The sequence below is a fragment of the Eurosta solidaginis genome, chromosome 1, assembly GCF_040869045.1.
Source record: "Eurosta solidaginis isolate ZX-2024a chromosome 1, ASM4086904v1, whole genome shotgun sequence".
Lineage (NCBI taxonomy): Eukaryota > Metazoa > Arthropoda > Insecta > Diptera > Tephritidae > Eurosta > Eurosta solidaginis.
Genome location: NC_090319.1, coordinates 244,163,775 through 244,182,306, shown reverse-complemented (window position 1 = coordinate 244,182,306; position 18,532 = coordinate 244,163,775). Strand labels below are relative to the sequence as shown.

The 18,532-nt window shown below is 38.0% G+C and overlaps 1 protein-coding gene across 1 annotated transcript in view; it reads right to left on the bottom strand.

Moving 5' to 3' along the window:
* The window catches only part of Scr (Sex combs reduced), a 175,460-nt gene extending 158,636 nt beyond the window's left edge, over window positions 1-16,824 (bottom strand). The window contains exon 1 of the mRNA XM_067760265.1: window positions 15,852-16,824. Within this exon, the coding sequence (XP_067616366.1) occupies window positions 15,852-16,791 (940 nt within the window). The 5' untranslated portion in view covers window positions 16,792-16,824. The remainder of the gene's footprint in view (window positions 1-15,851) is intronic.
* Window positions 16,825-18,532: the final 1,708 nt, after the last annotated feature.

Below are 18,532 nucleotides of genomic sequence, written 5' to 3'. Positions count from 1 at the left end.
GAGCGACCCCACTTAGAAAAACTTTCTTCTAATTGAAATCACTTGTTTCTGAGAACGTTACCACGGCGACCGCCAACAAGATTGTTAAATCGGAGCCTGTTTCCGATTTTAGATTCTTGGATACTCATTTTTTGAATTACGTTACTGTGTGTTTGAATTTTGCATTATTTCGCTCCAATGCAAGTGTTATAATACTCCGTAGCTAACTGTCCAATGGTGATTGCACTAAATACCATTTTATGCTTTTATAAGCATATTTAAGTACATGCATACATACATATACAAGATTTAATTTTATTTCATTTGTCAAGAATCATGTAAAACAATAATGTTTTCTAAAAACAATGTTTCTTTGTTAAATGGTCAAATACTTTCATATTAGCAGCTGTTGAAAATATTCTATGTATACAAATAAAAATTAAATCGAATGCAACAAAAAAAAAACTCGTAGCAATGGTGCACAATGGGGTCAGATTACAAATTAAGAGTCTAAATAATTAATTTTTATTTTCCGGTTTTAAAAGTTATCGTTCCCTCTCAGTTTTATGTGCATTGGCACCCTTCTATCATTTGAAGCAACAAATATTAGCAGTTAATGAGACGGGTTAGAATTAGTGTGATTTTATTAATTTATCGGGTAGAGCCACAAAGAATTTTTAATCGATTTGAAAAATATGCGTTCTTACATAAATCGGTATCAAACGAGTTTTCGCTATTTAACTGTGTCACCTTATTTGATTGGAAAATTGCCGATTGATAGAGAGAAGTTCGTATCCGTAGATCAGTCATCGAGTTGGACATCAGGACAATTTGCGGCATTTAAATGGGTTCCAGCCTCGATTTCTGGTAAAGGAACCACCAAAACTGAAATACAAAGCTTTTACTCCGCAGGATTTGTCATACTCTTGGAGTGTGTTTCTTGCACTAATATGTTTGTTTCACAAAACTCCAGCAGCAATCTCCTTCGAAGTCGGCGCCAATATACAGGTCCTTCTAATCCTTAATTTAATCTGTAGCGTAAACCTCGAAATTGATCAAAAACTCTATCTTAAACTCTTCAGATTATTATTGACTCTAAAAAATGTTTCCTAAAGTCAATTTTATGTAACCCGAAAATATTTAGGAAATACAAAGCATAGATTTTAGGAGCAGTAGATATAGGAACTAGAATTATATCAACTGTTTTCATAACGCTCTATGAACATTTGCCTGTTTAGCTTATTTGTAAAATTCAACTGTGACATCTTAGTAATTTGGCGCTATGTAACTCTGAGGAGATTACTTTCGGACCTACACATTTTATGCCGACTCCTAACGGCATCTGCTCAGGCAGCATATACATATGTACATTAGACTGGTCGATTTATTAACCTATATCGCGCCATCGATCTTTCGATAGGATTTGGGCTCAGAAAAAAAAGTTCCACTATGCATACCTACCCAAAAAAATAATAAATTTTTTTTTTTCAAAAAACTGTTATCGACAACGTTTTTAGGGGAAATTTTTGGGTCGGACCGGGTATACATGAAAATTCTTTTAGAAGGTCATGAAAAAAAAATAAAAATAAAAAAAAAAATAATCTCACAGGCTCGAAAATTATTTTTTTGGGTATGCGTAGTGGAACTTTTTTTCCTGAGCCCAAATCGTATCGAAAACTCGATGGCGTGATATCGGTTAACTTTCGTCCATACAAATCGGTCCAGGTTAATGTACATATGAGCCGTTTATTTTGAAAGTGGCATAAGTCATTTCCAACTCATGGTCTTAAATGCATTGTTATTTTTGAACGAATGCATATATAGATGGTTCTACAATTATAAAATAATAATAAGAATTGCATCTTTTGGATATTGGACTCTAAAAAACTGGAGGCGAGGAGAGATACAAACAAATTACCACTGAACCTAAACGACATGAAATGACTTATGCCACTTTCAAAATAAACGGATCATATATGTCTTAAGCAAACGTGTTTTTGCTGAGATGTTTTCATGGTAGAAACATAGTCATAGGGGTTGCCAAACCACCGCCGAGGGGAAAACCTGTTTAGAAAAAATTTCTAAAATTATGTACTTTTTTCGTACACCATGTTTCTAAATGGCGTTATAGTTGTTGGATTGGTGTTTGTATTTCCGGACTGTTTCAAGTAATTTTTTTTAGAGCCTGATTTACCTCTTTGGAAATAATTGAACTTATTAAAGGTACCCTATATGGTAATTATTATTTTTAATAATGCCATTTTTTAATTTCGCCCCATTATGCGATGACGGCACAATCGTCATGGCAGCAGTGCACATGTTTTGTTGTGTTAATGCTAAGGCTTCGAATGTTCGTGATGTTTTTGCTTCTGTCAACAGTGGGCATACATAAAATCTTGTAAGTAGATGTTGTTCTAGCAGTCGCCATGTATGTTTTCGCCGCTGTTTTAGCTTTGTTGTTCTAAATGGCAATTTTGCAAAAAACCAATCAATGTGTAGCACACGAGATCTTTCAATAGCTCTGTTGATGAGCCTATTATATCCAACAGCAATAACCACAGAAAACTATGCAATACTTGGCACGAGTAAGAGGGAAAAAATTCTTCTTTATTTTTGTCTGCCAACTTTGCAAAGAAACAACAACTGCTAAATGTTGTGAATAATAATTTGGGGTCGTCTGAAAGTTTCCAGATATGTATGTGCATTAAAGCGTATTATTAATCAGTTGAAAATATTCCCTCTCGGGTTCGAACACTTACCTTGTTAAGAAACGTTATTAAACAAGCGTACTATCTCAGAATTGGCTTAAAACACGCCCCATTTCAGAGTTTTTTCATAAACGCGCTGTTTTACCTCCACATCCATAGAATGATATTCCGCTCAGCAGTCATTTTGATAATTTTTCGCAGTGACGAGGTTTGTATGAATTTATTGACAGCACTTAAGGAATATCGAGGGACCCGCCAGCTTTGAAAAAGAATCTCGAACAGTTTCGGCTCTGTTTCATGCAAATGGCGAGCCACGTAGCTCACGTCGTGACAACTTTTTTTCAACAACCTAACAGTAGCCCACCAAAAGCAAGTGATTACAAGTGACGCAATATGAAAAGGTCCACCCCCGGAAATGAGCTAATACTTTTCGAAATGTCTTCGGTTCGAAATTTTTGATTTTTTTTTTTCATATATGGAATTTTACGTTGTAACTGTCGCGCTACTTATGCAAAACTTTTTTGTTGAAATAATGATTGAATTATTATATTCAAAAAATACTAGAAGAAGAAAGTAATATACTAGGATAATATACTTAGATAAATTAATATTAAGAACTTAGTAGTGCTCAGGAAAGGTCAAAGAAAGCGTAACGACATTATAAAATACGCTTCCCAAGGCAGTCGGTTCTATGTACCGGAGCAAATCGGGATTTTTTCCGACCAAGAAATGTCATTTCAGTGTAACCCCATTTAATTTGTTGCGTCCCTCCCACAAATTGTCTTCCTCCCAGCAGCTCCTTGCAGCGGGACTGCTCCATTTTCTCTTGCTCCGGGAAGGTATCGAACCCAATCCGGGTCCGTCTCCTGACCCCGGTCCTGAGAAATGGTTTTGCTGCGTCTGCCGGAAAAGGATCTTTTTAGGATGGTCATACTCTTGTCAGTGTGTCTCGTGCAAGGGATGGTTGCATCGGACAGGTTGTTCTCGGCTAGATCCCAAAACCTGACGTCCTCGTAACTTTTATAAATCTTTTGTGGTTACTTGCTGTTCACGCCCAAGAGCGTCCCATAATCTACCCCTTAGCGCCCCCCTCCCCCTCCCCCCACAACCTTCCCCGCCACTCGCAAGCCATAACAAGTACCCGCTGCTGCAACTCATACGGCCGCTCCCACTCATAACTACAATCTCCGTGGTAGAGTCGGTAGCAATGCCGAGCGTCAGTCCCTTCCCTCGTCTTCTCCCCCTCCACCCTCTTTTCCGGCAGCAACCGTGTAGGTCAGGGAAACAGACTCTTAGTCCCTACCACCTTTTGCACCGTTTGCCAGCACAGAATATATATGTTTGCGACATCCACCCAATGCAGCTTCTGCCTTGGACGGTGCCACTTTCCTAGATGTTCTAGTCTCTGCGACGGCAACCCCCCGACGGGTTTCATAGCGCAATGTTACCAGGCCACAAACCCAAATACACCGGGTACCCCAATGCTTACCCAAGGACGTCCAGTCCCAGGGCCACAACAGCAGTTGCGTCCTAGCCTTTCACAACCCAGGCGTAGTTACCCGTCATTTACTCCCAGAGTGACGACGTCTCGCCCGTTGAACTTCAGTATTTTGCAGTTAAACTGTAATGGATTGACTGGGAAGATCGCGGACATAGCCGATTTCATGAAGCGGCACAACATCCGCATTGCTGCGATTCAAGAGACTAAACTCACAGCAAGATCTACTCTGCAGACCTGTTCTGGATATAATGTCCACAGAAAATATCGCGAGAGCGGAAATGGAGGCGTCATCGCGTTTGTCATGCACCACTCAGTGCAATATCATATATTTGATCCCGACATCGGCCGCAGGGACAGTGCCGTAGAACGTCAAGTCTTATCTGTACGGTCAGGCGATGCAAACCTAGAAATCATCATCTTCATCCCTCCTGCCACCTGTTGCCCCAGTGGATACCGCCCTAATATCAGCGCCTTACTCACTGCCAATAATCGCATTATCTTAGGCGATTTCAATGCCCATCACGATCTATGGCATTCAAACTTGCAGGCAGACAGTAGGGGTGAGATGTTGGCGGATCAAATAGAAGAAACGACGTAGGTAGGAAGCTGTCACAGTTGGCCGGATATATCAATCGTGAGCGCAGGACTCGTAAACTGCGTCAATTGGCATCCGACCACCTGCTTATACTTATTTCGTTCGAGCGTACCGCCGACTTCATCGTCACAGAAAAACGCACTTTCATAAACTTTAAAAAAGGAAAGTGGGATGAATACAAATCATTTACAGACAACCGCTTCGCTGCCCGCCCTATCCCGATTGATGCTCGCCAAAGGGGAGCGTGCTTTCCGCAAGGTCATTGAAAACTCCTCGGCTCGATTTATACCCGCCGGTAGAATTCCCGAAATTCGGCCTCACTTTCCAACGGAGGCCGCAAATTTAGTGAGAGAACGTGACCTTTTAAGACAGCTCGATCCCGGCGACCCCCAAATAAGGGATATAAACCAATGGATCAGATTGCTTGTGGACGAACACAAGCGGGCAAAATGGGAGGAGCACCTAGGCGATTGAAACCTCTCTGCCGGTGTAGGTAAGCTTTGGTCCACCGTAAAGTCCCTATCGAATCCGTCTAAGCACAATGACAAAATTTCCATCGCTTTTGGCGATAAGATGCTGTCGGATGCAAAAAAATGAGAGAGCGCTTCCTGCCGACAATATATAATGCATTCTATGGTTGACAAGGTTAGACGGAGGGCCAACAGACACGCACATAAACATAAATTCAGCGCATCCCCAATTACCATCACCGTCAAAGAGGTTGAGGATGCCATCGGTCATGTTAAACCATCCAAAGCATTGGGCCCAGACGGCATAGCCATGCCGATGCTTAAAATCCTAGGGAAAGAGGGTTTCAAATTTTTAGCACATGTCTTCAATCTGTCTCTTTCCACCTTCATAATTCCCGAAAAATGGAAAATGGCCAAGGTGGTCCCGCTACTAAAGCCTGGGAAACCAGCTAACATAGGAGAGCCATATCGCCCGAAATCTCTCCTATCGCCAGTAGCCCAGACGCTTGAAGCCATTTTGCTCGCCTACTTCAAAGCAAATTTGCAGCTAGCCTGTCATAAGCATGGCTTTAGAAAACTTCATAGCACCACCACCGCCCTAATTGCCATTAGCACTCAGATAAATTGCCGTTTAAATCAAAACCCCCACCATAGAACAGTACTCGTTGCGCTAGACCCATCAAAAGCTTTTGATACGGTCAACCATGGCACGTTACTGCAAGACCTGGAAGGGTCTACCCTTCCGTCATGTCTTAAAAGGTGGACTGCATATTATCTGGGTGGCCGGCAGACATCGGTGCAATTTAGAAACGAAACGTCAAAAACAAGAAGAATTAAACAAGGGGTGCCGAGGGTGGTGTCCTAGCCCCACACTTCTACATGTCAAAGCTACCTTCGCCACCAGAAGGATTTACTATCGTTTCCTACGCCGATGACTGCACAGTAATGGCCACAGGTCCAGGCCCACAGATCGATGAGTTTTGCAACAGAACAAACGGCTGCCTCCCTGATCTTTCCAGTTTTTTCGCCTCACCAAACCTGGCATTATCACCGACTAAATCCTCCGCGACCTTATTTATAGCATGGACGTCCCAAATGTCGACCATTTTGAACATCCACAACAAAATCTTGGGTGTGACGTTTGATCAGGATCTAAATTTTGGTGAGCATGCAGCCGCAATTGTACCGATAATCCAGAGCCGTAATAAAGTCCTCAAATCTCTTGCTGGCAGTACTTAGGTAAAAGACAAAGAAACGCTTATTACCACTTACAAAGCAACTGGCCAGCCTATTGCATGCTACGCGTCCCCTATGTGGTCGCCAAGCATAAAAACTACTCACTGGAAGAAGTTACAGGCCTGCCAAAATACTGCTCTCAGAACCGCCACGGGTTGTCTTCTTATGTCCCCACCTGTTTGGTGTGGCCTGTTTGTATGCGTTAAGCGGGGATTGCCCTAATTGCTTTAAATGTATGAAAACATTTATTTGAAGCGATTTAATTTATAATTTGCTTAATAATTTGGGAAAAATTTAAACTACGTGACATCAGGACGGACAAGGAAAAAGCTGTTTCAATTATACCTTTTAAATCTCTTCAAGGCCTTTTCTCCTGGGAGTGGGATTTGAACCCGCACTCCTACGATGGTTGAAGTGTTACAAACGCATTCAGCTACGTCATGCCTTGGTTGTTGTAGACCTTATCCCTGTTTGTGTTTATGTGCCCGTCGGTTTGCACGACGTCTGGCTTTGTCCACAGAAGAATGCATTATAAATTGTCGGCGAAGGGCGCTTTGTTTTTGTTGGCGTTGTGTTTAGTTTGATTGGACAGGGATTTGACGGTTGCAGTTCCTTAGATGCTGCTCCCATTTGGTACGTGTGTGTTCATTTACCAACTGCTCAAGTTGAGACTCCTAATATGTGGGTCTCTAGGAGAGAGATGTCTCGCTAAGTTTGCGGCTTCAGCCGGGAAATGCGGTATGATTTCAGATATTCTACCGGCCGGAATAAAGCCTACAGAAGCTGAAGCGATGACCTTGCGGAACGCACGCTCGCCTTGCCGGACATCAGTCGGGATGGAGAGAGTAGCAAAATATTGGTTTTTGAAGGTTGTGTAGCGTTCCCAGTTAGCTTTTTTAAAATTAATAAAAGTCCTCTTTTCAGAGGTGATTAAATTGGCAAGTCGCTGTATTCCCGAAATGGTTACTTGGTCAAACGGAAATTTCCTAAATGATCACTGCACCAAATTTTGAAAGGCCCTGAAAGTCAATCGGCCCTATGGCCATTTAAGTGGACAATTGACCTTATGACGAATTAAAATGGTCAAACCCTGATCTTATTATCGCAGACCTTATGCCACCCCACCATTAAATTATTGCACTGTCATCGGCCCTTGATACGTGTGCAAAGTTTCAGTTAAGCTTATGACCATTTGAAGTGGTCATTAGGTCAACTGACTTTATGTCCTTTGAGATTATGTCGCCCCACCATCAAATTATTGCACTCTCATCGGTCTTGGATACGTGTGTAAAGTTTCAATTAACGTAATGGATATTCTAAATAAGATCAATTATTGCATTCCCATCGGTCGTTTGCAAAGTTTAATATAATCAAACTTCTGCAAGTTGGTGGAATTTATGCTCAAAGATTCCGTTACAAATATACAATCCAAGCTATTAAAAGCTAGGTAAAAGAAGAGAATATCATAGGCCGCTCTTTTCACAGTCGAGTGATATGCAAATAATTGTATGAATGAGAGACGCACTGGCCAGGACCCTGCTGCTAAGAATATGACAATTTTGTATGCTTCGATGGTATTTAATGACTTTCCACCAAAATATTTGGACCGCAATGAAAATAGTGAATTTGAAGCAAACACAATTAGTTGCTAATTTTCTGATGCATTCATTAGTTCATGAGTACAATTTCAAATATTCTGGACGTCTGCAGCCGCGAGACGGACGTTGAATTAGCGTATTAAATAATGCAGTTTCTATTACTTTCAAAAGCTGTTATTTTTAAATGGTTATGTACTAGGATGAAAAATAAACATACTAAAGCATGAAATCAAAACATATAACGAAGAAACTATAATATGTAGCATATTTTGCTGTGGGGTTTGTTTGTTGCATTCCTTTTCACTGTTGGCTTCTTGCCTTGCTGGTAGTCGAGAGTATGAAAACTATTCCTTATTTGTGATTAGATGTGGTAGGTTGGTGTTTTTTACCCCGCTGTACTTGTACACAGGACATTATAACTTTGATTGGATAACGGTTGGTTGTACAAGTATAAAGGAATCGAGATATATATAGACTTCCATATATCAAAATCATCAGTATCGAAAAAAAATTTGATTGAGCCATGTCCGTCCGTTAACACGATAACTTGAGTAAATATTGATATATCTTCACCAAATTTGGTAAAGGAGCTTATCTGGACCCAGAATAGGAATGAGCGAAATCGGATAATAGCCCACTTTTTATATATATAACATTTTGGAAAACACAAAAAATCTGATTATTTAGTAAATAATACACCTAGAATGTTGAAATTTGACGTGTGGACTGATATTGAGACTCTTGATAAAAATTTGAAAAACAATCTTAAAATGGTTTTTAATGAGCTGAAACCGTTACAAAGAAATCGATAGCCATTAAAAAAAAAAAATTCTGGAAAATCTGAGAATTGATAAAAATCTATTTTTTTTTAATTTGACGTGATCACGGAAAAAGGGTTAAAAATCGATCCAAAGTCCAAGTCGATCAGACGGACACTACGAGCTTTATACTTTATACATAAAAAGAAAATTCTGGCGTGTACATGAAAATCGCCGATACACGTGCGTTTTTATTTGTCTCCCCTTACCGAAAAAGTATATTTGGTTCATAGGACAGAATGTTTTCAGTAAAAATGGACTAAATCGGTTAAATCGCCTTCTTTTATATCGTCGATACAATGCCAAAGTCACGATTGTGCCATTTTTGTTTTAACGAAATATTATATATGTCAAATTTTGCAAAGCCAAAACAACAAATGTGCATTTTTTTGAAAAAAAAAAAAAAATATATTAAAAAATCATTTTTCAATTAACATTACTTAGTGGTTTACAAAAGTAAACCTTCCAATAGTGGTTGAGAAATACAAAAAATCTCTATTTTCAACAATGTCTTGCGCGTTTGTCTCAAAACAACAAATATGTACATTCATGACTTTGGCATTGGACCGACGATTTACAAGATTTTGTAAAAGTGCGTAGGTGTAGGTAATAAGCTATTTGTAGTAAAAGTTGGAAAATTTCGTTGATAAGCCTGCCCTTTTTATACCCAGCGTGGTTTGCACACAGAGTATATTAACTTTGACTGGATAACGCTTGGTTGTACAGGTAAAAAGGAATCGAGATAGATATAGACTTCCATATATCAAAATCATCAGTATCGAACTAAATTTGATTGACCCATGTCCGTCCGTCTGTCCGTTAACAAGATAACTTAAATATTAAGATATCTTCACGAAATTTTGTACACGAGTTTTATCTGGACCCAGAATAGATTGCTATTGAAAATGAGCGAAATCGGATGATAACCACGCCCACCTTTTATATACATACCATTTTGGAAAACACAAAAAACCTGATTATTTAGTAAATAATACACCTAGAATGTTGAAATTTGACGTGTGGACTGATATTGAGACTCTTGATACAAATTTGAAAAAATGTTTAAAACGGGCGTAGCACCGCCCACTTGTGATAAAATCAATTTTACAAATATTATTACTCATAAATCAAAAATCGTTAAATCTATCGTAACAAAATTCGGCAGGGGGGTTGCCTTTACTATAAGGAATGGTTTGAAGAAAAATTAACGAAATCGGTTAAGCACCACGCCCACTTTTATATAAAAGATTTTTAAAAGGGTCGTGGACGAATAAAATAAGCTATATCTTTGCAAACAAAAACTTTATATCAATGGTATTTTATTTCCCAAGTGGATTTATAACAATAGATCGGAAAAACTTCAAATTTAAAAAAACGGCCGTGGCACCGGCCCTTTTATGACTCAGCATTTTCTATGTTTCAGGAGCCATAAATCGAAGAAAAATTAACGGATCGTAATAAAATTGGGTACAAAAATTTTTCATGTAGCAGGAAATATTTCTAGAAAAAATGGACGATATCGGTTAAAGACCACGCCCACTTTTATATAAAAGATTTTTAAATGGGTCGTAGACGAAAATAATAAGCTATGTCTTAGCGAAAAAGAGCTTTGTATCAATTGAATTTTACTTATTAATTGAATTATAACATTAAATTGGAAAACACCAAAATTTTTGAAAATGGGTGTGGCACCGCCCCTTTTTTGACTAAGCAATTTTCTATGTTTTGGGAGCCATAACTCGAAGAAAAATTAACATATCGTAATGAAATTGTGTACACATATTTTCCTTATAGCAGAAAATATTTCTAGTAAAAATGGACGGGATCGGTTAAAGACCACGGCAACTTCGATATAAAACAAGTTTAAAGGGGTCATAGACTAGAATAATGAGCTATAACTTAACAAAAAATAGTTTGGAGTCAATGATATTTCACTTATCAAGTTTTATTGTAAGAGGAAATGGGGAGAAATTTTTTTTAAACGGGTGGTGCCACGTGTTATGTAGAAAAGTAATTTATCTGAAATGAAATGTACAATTAAAGTTCACGCTGAGTATATAATGTTCGGTTACACCCGAACTTAGACACGTTTACTTGTTTGTTTGTAATAATGCCTTTTAGTACAATGACACTTGTGTGTTTATGTTTATTGTTATGTTATATCTTTATTTAAAAAAAACAGTAAGGAAATCCCTATATCTGAAGGAAAACTGCATTATTACCCGCTTAAGGTCATTGGTGTTAGCCTCTTTATCCCTTTTGCTCCTTTTAAACGAAAATTATTTCAGAAGAGAACCATATGTATATGTATTACTGCGCAGCCTTGTAACACTATTAAGCACACAAAACAAACAACAACAGCATTTAAAGTGTACAGCTGGGTATGTAATGTTCGGTTTCACCCGAACTTAGACTTCCTTACTTGTTTTAATTTGCTTTGTTAAATTTATTCAACCGTAGTGAAGAACTATTAATTCAGAATGATTAGCTGGCATAAAGCTGACATAAGCAATTTTTTTAAGAGGTATGCCCCCGACACCTATAAACTTACAGCGATCTGCATCGATCAAGCGATGGATGCTCTCAGCATGCATGTCACTAAGTTGCCTTAAAGCATTTGTATGTAAACTTCGCTCAATAGTTTTCAATTTATAAGAGTAAGTTTGTGTTATAAAGACATGAAAGCTTCTGGAAACTGAACAAAACGTCTTTAATAATAAAATGGGCGTTTATGTTGCATTTGACCCTCTGCCTAATGATAAATGCTGTACGAAAAGCATATGTACTTTAGGTGCATACGTATAAGGGAAACCTCCTAAATTCAAACATACATATGTATATACAATAGTTTTGATCATGAACTGATGTTACTGCTGCTGCTGCTGCATGCAAAGAAATAAACTTGATGATATACATATGAAAAGTTTATCCGCAGCATATCAACTGGCACTTACTTTTCCGCAGAGTTATATGTATATTCACGCATACGTGTACATATTCACGTACAGACATACATAGGTACATATTTAAAGCAAACCGAGATACAAATACTAAATCTAAAGCAGATCTAGAGTTAAAGTAACATGAACGGATTGTTTATTTGTTTTGACACAGTGTGGCGTTGAAAATTACTCGTGCGAGATTTCAAATATTCAATTTTTTCGTTAGGCTACTCAGATAAATTTAAACTCATAAAGAATTTTCAATTCAAGCAATGTTTGTTTGATTTACTAATTTGGAACATTGCAGACAGACTGGAGCTATGACGACATGTACATACATATATATATGTAAGTCCATAAGCACTTTCGTATCTACAAATTGGTATTTGTAGTTCAATGATATGTTTAATTAATTGATTCAACCCATTATTTCAACGAAATAGTTCGTTTGCATGGGTTTTTATAAAGTATATAAACAAACTCATTTTAGGATTTAAAATTAAAGATGTAGTACTTTTAATATCTAGCTTCATATATACATATGTACATGTCTGTCTATTCGCAACTATGCATATGGTTCTGGAGAGAAACTTAAGTAAAATTTAAAACTCGTATGTACCATGTAGATACTACATACATTCATACATTTGTACATATGTACATTAACACCCTTATTAAAAGCTGGTAACAACATTCTTTTTACGGTTACGAATATTACAAACAACTTTTCGTATCCTGATTGCGGATAACAACGTTTCCAGCGAAATGAGTGGTAACGTCTCATTACCACGCAAAATTGCACGTGTTTGCTAAATATTTGTTTGAACAAAATTAATAAAAACAAGTAAGGAAGGTTAAGTTCGGGTGTAACCGAACATTACATACCCAGTTGAGAGCTATGGTGACAACATAAGGGAAAATAACCATGTAGGAAAATGAACCGAGGGAAACCCTGGAATGTGTTTGTATGACATGTGTATCAAATGAAAGGCATTAAAGAGTATTTTATGAGGGAGTGGGCCATAGTTCTATAGGTGGACGCCATTTAGGGATATAGCCATAAAGGTGGATCAGGGTTGACTCTAGAATGCGTTTGTACGACATGGGTATCAAATGAAAGGTATTAATGAGTATTTTAAAAGGGCGTGGACCTAAGTTCTATAGATGGACGCCTTTTCGAGATATCGCCGTAAAGATGGATCAGGGGTGACTCTAGAATCCGTTTGTACGATATGGGTATCAAATGAAAGGTGTTAATGAGCATTTTAAAAGGGAGTAATCCTTAGTTCCATAGGTGGACGCCGTTTCGAGATATCGCCATAAAGGTGGACCAGGGGTGACCCTAGAATTTGTTTGCACAATATGGGCATCAAACGAAAGGTGTTAATGAGTATATATGTAGGTGGACGCCGTTTCGAGATATCGCCATAAAGGTGGGCCAGGGGTGACTCTAGAATTCGTTTGTGCAATATGGGTATCAAACGAAAGGAGTTAATGAGTATTTTAAGAGGGAGTGGGCCTTAGTTCTATAGGTGGACGCATTTTCGAGGTATCGCAATAAAGGTGGACCAGGGGTGACTCTAGACTTTGTTTGTACGATATGGGTATCAAATCAAAGGTGTTAATGAGTATTTTTAAAAGGGAGTGGGCCTTCGTTTTATAGGTGTTCGCCTTTTCGAGATATCGCCATAAAGGTGGACCAGGGATGACTTTAGAATTTGTTTGTATGATATGGGTATCAAATGAAAGGTGTTAATGATTATTTTAAAAGGGCGTGGGGCTTAGTTCTATAGGTGGACCCCTTTTCGAGATATCGCCATAAAGGTGGACCAGGGGTGACTCTAGAATTCGTTTGTGCAATATGGGTATCAAACGAAAGGAGTTAATGAGTATTTTAAGAGGGAGTGGGCCTTAGTTCTATAGGTGGACGCCTTTTCGAGATATCGCCATAAAGGTGGGCCAGGGCTGACTCTAGAATTCGTTTATACAATATGGGTATCAAACGAAAGGAGTTAATGAATATTTTAAGAGGGAGTGGGCCTTTCTGGACCAGGGGTGACTCTAGACTTTGTTTGTACGATATGGGTATCAAATGAAAGGTGTTAATGAGTATTTTTAAAAGGGAGTGGGCCTTCGTTCTATAGGTGTTCGCCTTTTCGAAATATCGCCATAAAGGTGGACCAGGGGTGACTCTAGAATGAGGTTGTACGATATGGGTATCAAATTAAAGGTATTAATGAGAGTTTTAATAGGGAGTGGTGGTAGTTGTATATGTGAAGGCGTTTTCCAGATATCGACCAAAATGTGGACCAGGGTGACCCAGAACATCATCTGTTGGATACCGCTACTTTATTTATATATGTAATACCTGCCAAGATTTTAAGGGTTTTTTATTTCGTCCTGCAGAACTTTTTCATTTTCTTCTACTTAATATGGTAGGTGTCACAACCATTTTATAAAGTTTTTTCGAAAGTTATATTTCGCGTCAATAAAACAATCCAATTACCTTACCATATTTCATCCCTTTTTTCGTATTTGGTATAGAATTATGGCATTTTTTCATTTTTCGTAATTTTCGATATCGAAAAAGTGGGCGTGGTCATAGTCGGATTTCGTTCATTTTTCATACCAAGATAAAGTGAGTTCAGATAAGTACTTGAACTGAGTTTAGTAAAGATATATCGATTTTTGCTCAAGTTATCGTGTTAACGGCCATGCGGAAGGACAGACGGACGACTGTGTATAAAAACTGGGCGTGACATCAACCGATTTCGCCCATTTTCACAGAAAACAGTTAACGCCATAAAATCTATGCCCCTACCAAATTTCAAAAGGATTGGTTAATTTTTGTTCGACTTACGGCGTTAAAAGTATCATAGACAAATTAAATGAAAAAGGGCGGAGCCACGCCCATTTTTAAATTTTCTTTTATTTTTGTATTTTGTTGCACCATATCATTACTGGAGTTGAATCTTGACATAATTTACTTATATACTGTAAAGATATTAAATTTTTTGTTAAAATTTTACTTTAAAAAAAAATTTTTTTTAAAAGTGGGCGTGGTCCTTCTCCGATTTTGCTAATTTTTATTAAGCGTACATATAGTAATAAGAGTAACGTTCCTGCCAAATTTCATTATGATATCTTCAACGACTGCCAAATTACAGCTTGCAAAAGTTTTAAATTACCTTCTTTTAAAAGTGGGCGGTGCCACGCCCATTGTCCAAACTTTTACTAATTTTCTATTTTGCATCATAAGTTCAACTCATCTACCAAGTTTCGTCGCTTTATCGGTCTTTTGTAATGAATTATCGCACTTTTTCGGTTTTCGAAATTTTCGATATCGAAAAAGTGGGCGTGGATATAGTCCGATATCGTTCATTTTAAATAGCGATCTGAGAGGAGTGCTCAGGAACCTACATACCAAATTTCATCAATATACCTCAAAATTTACTTAAGTTATCGTGTTAACGGACGGACGGACGGACGGACGGACATGGCTCAATCAAATTTTTTTTCGATCCTGATTATTTTGATATATGGAAGTCTATATCTATCTCGATTCCTTTATATATGTACAACCAACCGTTATCCAATCAAACTTAATATACTCTGTGAGCTCTGCTCAACTGAGTATAAAAAGTTCACCTATCTATGTTAATGTACACGAATTTCTTAACAAAATTCATACTTTTTAACACAAAATTTAGTTAACATTTTTATTTTAATCTCAATTGCTCATCTTTGTCTTTTGACAGTATAATCGCTGAGACCAGAATCGCGGTTACATAAACTGGTAAATATTTTCGGTTACATAATACTCCGATACCAAATTTACCGTTAACGTTCGGAATAAAGCTGTAAGGCTAGCTAAGAATAATATTGACATACATTTTTGGGGAGATTTGTATTTTGAAAGAAACATGCTTCATGCTTCTAATAACTAATAAATATTTAGAAATGTATCTATGTATGTATGTATGTGTTATATATCTCAAACTTACTTTGTCCTAAGTGTACTCTCTTCATCCATGGATAAATCTGTGGCGGATTCTTCTTACAGCTGCCACTATTTTGACTACTGCCAGCCTCGTTGCCGCTATCACTTTCTGAGTCAGAATCACCTCCGCCAGGGCTGTGCATTGGCACGTTTACGTTGACATTGACATTCACTCCACCACCGCCTGATCCTCCACCACCACTATGATTGTTTGTTATATTGGCCGCAGCTGCCGCAACAGCTAAATTGCCACTTAATACACTTTTATTCAACGATCTTGCTACACTTTCCACCACAGAAGAGGGTGACAGTTTTGGTGAAATTTCCCGCGTCGATAAATCTTGCGGACTGGCCAGTGATTGCGTGTTAGTGTTGTTATTGCTGGCATTAGTGTTGTTATTGTTACCGGTGGGTGTTGAGGGATCATTGGCATATTTACAACTAATGTTTGTTTGTTGTGGCGTAGGTTGTTGTTGCGGGTGTTGCTGTTGTGTATGCGGTTGTTGTTGATGTTGTGTAGCATGCTGCGCTGCCGTCACATGTGCATGCTGTTGTTGTTGTTGTAACAGCAAGCGTTGCGGTTGTAACTGTGTATAGTCCACCATATCAGGATTTTGTTGTCCGCCACCTGTTCCCGCACCTAAACTGTAGGCCGTTTGATTTGCATAATGAGCCTGCGGTGTGTTACTATACATGTTTGGAGAATAGGCTGAAGCTGTTGGAAAGTAATCATTGCCACCGGGAGTGCTTGGACCAGAATTGCCCTGGCCACCGGAACCCCCACCAGCACTACCCGTACTTGAGACACCATTGCTGGCAGTTGCATTTCCACTGCCATTGGAATTTCCTGTATGATTTTGCTGTGAATTCATTTGCTGTGGATAACAAGAAGCGAGCGAATTTACGAACTGATAAGAAGACATTGCAAAACAATCTGGATCCATGTTGCCTGGTGCGCTTTGAGAAGCGATAATCGAGCTATCTCAAAATGTTACAGGCTAATAATCAGCTTACAAATATCTGAAAAAGTAAAAGATATTCTTGTTATTTTGGCAAAACTATTTAGGTAATGTGCAAATCCATACATTTACATTAGGTTGGGATAATGTATATCGAATGGTATATTTCGACACCATTCCAAGCAGATTATGATTTATATAAAATTCTATGAAAAAGTACATAATATTAGTTGATAACCTGAAGCATTGTTTAGATATTGAAACTTGTGTTTTGTATATAAATCTTTATGATAACTCCTTGTTGTGAAAAAGCACATTTTCCACATTTGAGCCCATATTTTTATAAAAGCTCTACGCATTGATATAAAAGGCAACCCATATCACGTTTAAGGTTCTAGCAATTACATACCTATGTAAGTTTGCTAAATTATAATGATGTAAATAATTAAACTTCGAAAAATTTTTGACACAGGCACGATTTTGACTTTGGAACTGTGGCCCAATGGCCTTTATTTCTTATAGGTTTATGAAGAATCCGAATCTGGTATGAACGTTACCTAAAACAATTTGCTCAACTTAACGTACATATTTACTTATATGTATAAGTATGTACAATTTATTGATGTAAAACCGTTTGTAGCTTGAGTAAATAAATTAAAACTTCCCCATATATTTCATTCATTTCATTACCCTTCACAAGTGTGAAGATGCTCAGAAGAACAATTGTAAGTAAAAAATTTGCTCAAATATCTAACATGACACAAACACCGTCGAAATTTAGCAAAGTAATGGCGTTTTTTTCTGAAAAAAGTAGTTGCTTAAATAACTGGTAAAAACCTAATAGAGGCACTCCTACTTGTCAACTTTTATAGGGCATGAAAATAACATAAATGGTACCCCATGCACAAACGCGCTGTCAATAATAATAAAAATTTATTAGCAATTATTGCCTCTATTTAAATTTTCTTCTCTAAAAATTTGAGCGGTTACGAAAATAAGTTGTCACGATCAGCTGGTTTAGTAGGGTTACAGTGCCACACCGTCATTTTATGCAGGGTAAAAGTGTAAGTAACAGCGAGCGCGACAAGAGGAGTGTGTGAACGCTATCGCGAGTTAAAATGCGAGCGAGACAACGCCTTTTTAGGAAGAAAAAAGCAGAGGCAGAAAGGCGGGAGTGCAAAGAGCTTGAGCTGCTAGCCACCAGGAATAACGCCCCAAAATTTTACCAAAAATTCGGCGACAGACGGAAGGTTTTAAGACAGGGGCAAACTCTTGTAAGAACGAAAACGGCGACCTTGTAACTGGTGTCCAGAGAGTATTTAGATTATGGAGGGAACACTTCTCTGCTCTCTTCAATGGAGACAGCGATTTACCGCACAGGGATGGCGAACCCGATCCCGCGATCGATAATGATGGAATAAATGTCCTCCACCCGATTATTTATTTATTTATTTATATATTTAATATTATCTATGAAAGAACATTTCTTACAGACTAATAAAAACGGTGTAGTATACAAAATAAAACATACCTACTTAAAATAAGATAGTAAAATATTCAAAAAAGCTTGTTTTCTCGTGGAAAAAGCAAGGGAGACGCTCTGAGGTAGAATATTAAATTCACGCATCGATCTTGCAAGAGGAGCATTACTGGAAAATTTAGTTTTGATTTTTTCCCAGTAAAAAGGACAGGCGACGCGAAGATTTCGCTTTGGAATGTTAAAAGT